Source organism: Ascaphus truei, assembly GCF_040206685.1.
Source record: "Ascaphus truei isolate aAscTru1 chromosome 12 unlocalized genomic scaffold, aAscTru1.hap1 SUPER_12_unloc_5, whole genome shotgun sequence".
NCBI classification, from domain to species: domain Eukaryota; kingdom Metazoa; phylum Chordata; class Amphibia; order Anura; family Ascaphidae; genus Ascaphus; species Ascaphus truei.
The window spans coordinates 274664-283240 of NW_027453841.1; the positions used below are offsets into that span (position 1 = coordinate 274664).

Genomic DNA, 8577 nt, shown 5'->3' on the forward strand with positions numbered 1-8577 from the left:
CTACATTTGGGAGACTTGGAAGCTCTGCTGGACTCCACTGTCCCAACCATCATCGGGGGAGACCTAAATGCCAAACACCGGTGCTGGAACTCAAGGACAGCAAACTCCAGAGGACAAGCTCTTCTTGCTTACTCAAAGGAGAGTGACTTTGTAGTGGCTGGCCCTACAGAACCCACCCACTACCCAGGCACTGCAAGCCACACACCGGATGTCCTGGACATTGTCTTACTGAAGAACGTGAAACATTCTGTCCAGTTGGAAACCCTGGCGGAACTGACCTCAGACCACAACCCAGTTACCATTACTGTTGGCGACGAGATGGAAACCCACCAGCAAACACCCAGGTACAACTTCACCAGGGCGAACTGGAGCCTGTACAAAGAAGAGTTGAGCAACATCACAAACCCCCGCCCCTTGGACACCAACGGAGACATTGATGATGCTGTTAACACCTTTACTACCGCAGTCCAACATGCAATAGAGCATAGCGTCCCGAAACAGATGCCCAAACGCTGCTCCATCTACGACCTACCGAGCGGGATCAAGCAAGCGATTGCTGAGAAAAACAGGGCCCGACGCCAGTGGCAGAAGTTCCGCACACCTGACCTTCTGGTAAAGTACAACTCACTTGCCAGACTACTGCGACAGCAAATCAGCCAACACCGGGGGGAGAGGTGGGAGGCCGCAGCAGCCAAGCTGAAGGAATCCGACAACTCTGTTTGGAGAATGACCCGAATCCTGACCGGGAAGAAGGAGCCTAATCCACCGATCCAGGGCCAGACCCACCTGGCATGTAGCAACAAGGACAAGGCAGAGGTTCTCGCTGACACACTGGAGACAACTTTTAGGCCTAACCAAGCCAGCAAAATAGCACAGGAAGTTGAGCAAGGAGTTAACAGGCATCTTACCGAGCACCTACCAGAGACCGAAGCGGAAACCCTTGAAGGATGCACCAGGACTGAGATAACGCAACTTGCAGAAAAGCTGGCAAATGGCAAAGCACCAGGAAGTGACGGAATTACCAACCTGGCCATCAAGAAGCTTCCGCCGGCAGCCATGGAATGCCTCACAGAAATCTTCAATGCATGCATGCGGCTCCAGCACTTTCCTCAATCCTGGAAGGAAGCCAAGGTCATTGTATTTCCAAAGCCTGGAAAACCACGGAGGGATCCTGCAAACTACCGTCCGATAAGCCTGCTCTCTGGACTGTCGAAACTCCTGGAGAAAGTTATTCTTACGCGCCTCCGCCACTTTGCCTCTGGTAAAAACATTCTACTAAAGGAGCAATTTGGATTCCGGAAGGACCACTCAACCAACCATCAGCTGCTGCGAGTCGTTGACATAATAAGCCATGGATTCAACATCCACAAATCAACTGGAGTTGTCTTCTTGGACGTGGCCAAAGCGTTTGACAGAGTTTGGCATGAAGGACTACTGCACAAAATGATCAACCTGAAATTCCCAAACTACCTGATTAAGCTGACTGCAAGCTACTTGCGGGAGCGCACATTCCACGTGGCTGTGCAGGAAGAGCTCTCAACAACACGCCCCATCCGCGCTGGCGTGCCACAGGGATCAGTCCTGGGACCTTTCCTTTTCAACCTCTTCATGAATGACATCCCCACAGACCTCCACAAGACTCAACTGGCACTCTACGCAGACGATGTGGCAGTCATCTCCCAGTCCTTCAGAGAGAAAGAAGTAGCTAAGAACATCCAGAAAGCACTAGACATGCTATCAACATGGTACAGCGACTGGCAAGTAGGACTGAACTCCAGCAAGACTACAGCTACACTGTTTACCAAAAAGAGGATCAAGGCACAACCGCCAATCACCCTCAACGGAGAGGCTGTCAAATGGGAGCCAAACAGCTCTTACCTAGGTGTAATCCTAGATAGCAAACTATGCTGGAGAAACCACATTGAGAAGATTCAACAGAAGGCAACAACCAAGCTGGCAGCACTGTACCCTCTGCTGAAGACAAGGACCATGCCCATCAAGAGCAAAGTCAATGTGATCAAGGCGATCATTAGACCCACAATGACATACGCCTCCCCGGTGTGGAGTGGTTGCCACCAACATCAAAGATCATCTCTCAAAAAATTACAGAACAAGGCGCTTCGGATTGCGTCCAACGCTCCACTTCCTACAAGAATAGCAGACCTTCATAGGGAACTGGGTATCGAGATGTTAGATGAACATCTAAAGAAGCTCAACAAGAAATTCTACAAGGAACTGGACCAGAACTCAAACCCGCTGATCAAGAAGCTTGCTGCGATCTCTGCAAACCCATTTGACCGCTACCCACGACCCATCACAGCGCTGAACCTGTGAAACCAACTCAACTGTGGCAAGTAACACAGATCAAGAAGCTTCCTAAAGAGTGCGACAATACACTCAACAAGAGAACTTGGAGTAATGAGGCTCAAGCCTCGGTATCCAATATCACCACTGACAGATTTAATCTGTCAGTCAGAACAGAACGGTCAGGGGGATTTTACCTGCAGCTGCAATGGCCGAGACCGCTCCTGCTCCTCCTCCTCCAGCTGAAAGCGCCGCCAAGAAGAAGCAGCCGAAGAAAGCGGCGGGAGCCTCGAAAAGCCGCCCAGCAAAGTCCGGTCCCAGCGTGTCCGATCTGATAGTGAGAGCTGTGTCCGCCTCTAAGGAGCGCAGCGGGGTCTCCCTGTCCGCTCTGAAGAAGGCTCTGGCTGCAGGAGGCTACGATGTGGAGAAGAATAACAGCCGCCTGAAGCTGGCTCTCAAGGGCTTGGTGAGCAAGGAAACCCTGATCCAGCTGAAAGGGAGCGGAGCCTCCGGATCGTTCAAGCTGAATAAGAAGCAGCTGGAGAGCAAGGAGAAGGCGGCCAAGAAAAAGGATGTGGGGAAACCCAAGAAGCCAGTGGCAAAGAAACCCGCCAAGTCCCCCAAGAAACCCAAAAAGGCTCCGGCGGGAGTGAAGAAAAGCCCCAAAAAGGTCAAGAAACCCTCGGCCGCCAAGAAGCCAGCAAAAAGCCCGAAGAAGTCTAAAGCTGCCAAGCCCAGGAAGGCTGTGAAGAGCCCGGCGGCTAAAAAGGCTGCGAAGCCAAAAACTGCTAAGAGTCCAGCTAAGGCCAAAGCAGCCAAACCCAAAGCAGCAAAGCCCAAGAGGGCGGCAGCTCCTAAGAAGTGAGACCGAGAACTTCAGCCTCTTACAAACACAAAGGCTCTTTTAAGAGCCACCACAACCCCACATAGAGAGCTGTGCACATAATGTGTAACTGGGAATGTTTCTCCAACTTATCCCATGCAGGGGTTTGTGTTACACTGCCACACCATGTTATAAAATAATTGTGTTTACATCACATTGAAAGCATGAAGCACACGCTATTCCCTAACACTTCAATATAATCACCAGTGGCACATGGGAGGGGGGACATTTACAGGTTTGTCTTTACATGCACCCATATACAGTATGAAATGGTGACTATGCATGCAAGTCAATATATCACATGACAATGAATACAAATATTGAATTTGCGTTTATCTATATTGTCACACATCAAGTACATATGTTGATACAAGGATAACACACTTCTTTAATTCTCTATATTGAGATCAGTATCCGTGTGTTAATATTGATCAGGCAATTTCATTGAAAATGTGGTGGCTCTTAAAAGAGCCTTTGTTTTTCGGGTGTAAACGAAGTCAGGGTGCAGCCGGCCTAAGCTCTCTCCCCTCTGATCCTGCGGGCCAGCTGGATGTCCTTGGGCATGATGGTGACCCTCTTGGCGTGGATAGCGCACAGGTTGGTGTCCTCGAAGAGCCCCACCAGATAAGCCTCGCTGGCCTCCTGCAGAGCCATGACAGCCGAGCTCTGGAAGCGCAGGTCAGTCTTGAAGTCCTGGGCGATCTCCCGGACCAGGCGCTGGAAGGGCAGCTTGCGGATGAGCAGCTCGGTGGACTTCTGGTAGCGTCGGATCTCCCTGAGAGCCACAGTACCGGGCCGGTAGCGGTGAGGCTTCTTCACTCCGCCGGTGGCCGGAGCGCTCTTTCTGGCAGCCTTGGTCGCTAGCTGCTTACGGGGAGACTTCCCTCCGGTGGATTTCCGGGCGGTCTGCTTGGTCCGGGCCATCCTGTGCTGCTGTGTCAGTGCGCGTCTCCGGTCAGGAACTAATAAAGAAAAAAAACGCTGCAGCTGCGTATTTATGGACTGCAGATCGCTGTGATTGGCTGCTTTGGTCCCGCCCTTCGCTTTGATTGGTTCTGTGAAAGCCGTTGCGATGTTCAAAAATCCCGCCTCAGACCGATATCGTCCTAATAAAGTTATTATATATTTAGTGCTTGTAAGTGGGACAATTAAAAAGATTTAATGTGATAACATTAGTGTTTGCACAGATACAGCACAGAGCTCTCTGACATGGAACATGTACTTATACCAAGTATTCAAATGCTCTTTAATCGGTGAAATGTAATATGAGGGGTTTTCTTTCCCAGATCATTGCTTCAATGGGACTTTCTTGGTTCATCTTCTTCTAATGTTCACATTGTGTTATTATTATAAACCCGAACACAGAGACACAAAGAAGCGGAACCGCGCGGCTCGTTTCCTTAATGCCTGCAGTTCCCAGAGCACCACACGGTGGCAGTGCTGCGCTATAAATGGGGCTTCCCTAAATGTCTCTCGCTGTCACTGCTCTGTGTGATCTGATCAGCTCCTAACGGGGCTCTTTGGCTTCCCTCTAATGCTCCAGTCACAGTAGTTTGCTTTTAATTAAAATACCAAGTCTGTATATGTGTATACACAATGTGTTATAGTTTAAGCACAAATTAAATATTCCATAATGTATTGTGTATTTTCTAAATAAAGATGAACATCTGATGTTAGAGTAATATAACTAGACTGAACAGGGGCCTGTATTTAAAGATATCTATTAAACGTATCCTCATTCCTTATTTATTGAACTATATCACTGCATATGAAATATTAAAATTACCAATGTAAATACACACTATCTAATACATTTAAACAGAAGCTGAACTATATCAAGACTTGTTTTTTTATTTTTCAGATACAATATTAGCATGTAAGATGACAATTTAATTATGCATTAATTGTTGCTGTATTTTTGCATCTTTTTTCCAATGCTTGTCAAACTATGTCACCATTTAGGCAGATCCGGATAAGGATATATTTCCATTGTTTCAATATGTTTTTTTTTTATTAATTAATGTATCTTCTCATACTGTTCATTCTTTTTTAAACTATAGATTTCTTATGTATCCTGAATAAGTCAGTTAGTTATTTGTAACTACAAATTGAAGAGATATTTTCCCCAAAGCTGCACTCAATATCCCATTCTTAATAAGCCTTCACTTTTAATACTTGTCACACTATTACTATGAACAAACATTACACATGAACCTACCAATCTTTACTTTAAGTGGTGAAGAGAAAAACAGTTGTTTTTTTCCAATAGTTCACCTCCTCTAATTAATATATTATCTATAACGTATCCAATGCTGTTTTGTTCTTTTATTATTTATAGATAAAATGCATTACATATGTATTGGAATCAATACATTCAATACTCTAATTTTTTGGAGACCATAATTTTTTTCCCCACAGAAATAAGTAAAATAAAATTAATACGTTGTTTGTGACAACCTCAGTGAATGAAATCTACCATATAATAATAATAATAATAATAATAATAATAATAATAATAATAATAATAATAATAATAATAATAATAACAACAACAACAATAACATCATTATTATTATTATTATTATTATTATTATTATTATTATTATTATTATTATTATTATTATTATTATTATTATTATTATGTGCCTAAACCAACATGGTGATTACTTTTACCTAAACAGGTGCTCAAGCGACCAAGTTAATAACACTAGTGTGATAATTTTCTATGCAAATAACTACTTAGTGCTCAAATGTGTCACAATCTCCACTAACCAATCCTACTAAGTAACTATCTCCTATACAATTGCTATCATTAGCTACTCTTACAAACTAGTGTAACAGTGATATATGTTGCAACCAATCTACAATAATAATCTCAGGGGGAAGGTATCTCTCTAAATTGAAAACATTCAGTGTTTGATTCAATGTATCAATCTGCATATCTTTCTACTCTCCTCTGTAGAGGAAATATTGTATATAGTATATTGTCTGTAACCTGGCATATCACCATTATCTTGTGTTATACCATGTTTCCACTGCAGCTATGGATTCTGGGAAATAAACACACATATAAGCATACAGTGTCACCTTTAACTTAATATCCATATTAACATGATCTCCTATAAGCATAGTTCTGCCTTATTATACTGAATTTTTTTGCACAGCTTGCTACATATCGTATAACTTCCATCATGTTTAAAATATAGTTTTTATTTCTAAAACATATTTTAGTATGTCTTTGAATATCTGTAATCTAAACAGCTGTTAGATTGTTTTGTGAAATGTAAATGAAGGGAGAGAATGAAAAGCCTGAAAAGCTCCAGCCTCATTGTATTGTATGGGGGCTATGCACTAAGCTCAATGGGTTTGTGTTCTAATGTTAAAAAATAGCATGTCCGTTAAAAAGTGAGGCCGGGGACGCGATTCACTAAGGCCTTGAGCCCATTTTTTAACGTATGTGCTCAAAACACCCACAGCGTACGTGTTGCTTGTTGCTTTTTTCCCCCCTGCTAGCATTCTTAAACTTCCCATACACTAGCTGATAGAAAAAAAAGCTGCATGTAACATTTGCATGGTGATATGCCATCTCCATGCAAGGCTGTTACACAAGCGATCGTACACTAATTAAAATCATTTTAATAATAGTGTACATGAGCAGGGGGTCTCCGGAGCTGAACCGCATTGGTTTCAGGTCCGAGGACCCCCTACTTCAGGAGATACAGGCCTCGTTATGGGGTGCCGGTATCCCCTGCAGCATTTAAATGTCCCGGTCACGTGACGTGGAAGCTTGAAACTGCAGGGGATACCGGCATCCCATAAAGATGCCTGTATCTCAGGAAGCAGGGGGTCACCGGACATAAAACCAACGCGGGTCAGCTCCGGAGACCACCTGCACATCTACACTATGAAACACATGTATATTAAAAAAAAGATTTAACAAACATCAATACACGACTCTCTGCCCAAACCCATACAGTACAGTAATGTGCAAAATAACTATTATCCAGATATGGATAAAAGATTATTTGCCCATTATTAAACACTGCATTAGCATGCCTAAATAAAGTAAATAAAAACAGTAGCCAGCTAAGCCAATGAATACAAGCAATAAACAACATGAACAATGAATTAATTAAACCATTAACCAATGAAACCAATTAATTCCTAAACCAGCTCAAAATGAATAGTAGCATTAACCAATCAAACCAATGAATTACTACAACATTAATGAATGTAAACATTAAAAGACAAAGAAATAAATTCAAACAATATCTGAAATAACCATAAAATGCATTAGCTAATATAACACAACATTAACTACAAACGAACACCAATCGCAAACATTTTATTAGCATTAAGCAGGAAAAAAATAAACAATCACATCCACATAAGAAATTGAAATTAAAACAACCAACAGCAATACCAAGCCACAAATGCCCCCCAAATATTGTCATAATAATGTAATCATCTGTACCTTAAAGTGGTACAGATTAATATATTATCAGTCAATGTGCCTCCCCCAAAAATAAAAAAAACACATCCAATGAAGAAACCTGTAATAATAGACATTTACAAACATTCAATATAGTACTTACCATTAGAAGCGGTGCCCCTCCGACTCCCGGGGTAACAGGAAGCTCACGTACCTTGAAGGCCTCAAACAGCATCCGATGCCATCGCCATGAAGATCCGGATCAGGTACCCAAATCTTCTTTTTTCTTTCTTTAATCACCTTCTTCTATCTTCTTCTGTCACCATGTCTTGATCTTCTTTATCTTCTATCTTCATCTGTCAGTCCAAAAACCCCCATGGTGAATCCCAACCGTTGTTGTCTCGTCGTCTTCTTCGGCTCAAATGAGGCGTCACGGCCTTAAATACGGCTTGTGAAGTCACATTTAGCCTCAAAATGGTTAACAGTCACCTGATTGGCTGTTAAAACCATGTTCCGACTATAATTTTTTTTTTTGTTACATGACATCACTTAAAGAGAATGATGCCAGCCAATCAGAATGGCTGTGCTTCATTTGCCTTTAAGATGACGTCACAAAGCCGGCGTTACATGGTATTTCAGCCAATCAGAGTGTGGACGCCGTGTGATACCATGTGACACCAGCCATCTTGGATTTAGTGAAATCATCTTAAAGGCAAATGAAGCACAGCCATTCTGATTGGCTGGCATCATTCCCTTTAAGTGATGTCATGTAAAAAAAAAAAAAAATCAAGTCGGAACATTTGTTTAACAGCCAATCAGGTGGCTGTTAACCCTTTTGAGGCTAAATGTGACGTCACAGCCCCATTTAAGGCCGTGACGCCTCGTTTGAGCCCAAGAGGACGACGAGACAACATCGGTTGTGATTTACCATGGTTTCTTTTTGGATTGACAGATGAAG

The 8577-nt window shown here is 43.2% G+C and overlaps 2 protein-coding genes across 2 annotated transcripts; one reads left to right on the forward strand and one right to left on the reverse strand.

Moving 5' to 3' along the window:
- The first annotated feature begins 2495 nt into the window (after positions 1 to 2495).
- LOC142473733 (histone H1-like) lies at positions 2496 to 3169 on the forward strand. Its single transcript, XM_075580770.1, has one exon. It carries the CDS (start codon positions 2513 to 2515, stop codon positions 3167 to 3169), a length of 657 nt encoding a protein of 218 aa, XP_075436885.1. The 5' UTR covers positions 2496 to 2512.
- Positions 3170 to 3374: 205 nt separating this feature from the next.
- Positions 3375 to 4137, reverse strand: LOC142473734 (histone H3-like). The gene has a single exon (XM_075580771.1). It carries the CDS (start codon positions 4109 to 4111, stop codon positions 3701 to 3703), a length of 411 nt encoding a protein of 136 aa, XP_075436886.1. The 5' UTR covers positions 4112 to 4137; the 3' UTR covers positions 3375 to 3700.
- Between the last annotated feature and the right edge of the window lie 4440 nt (positions 4138 to 8577).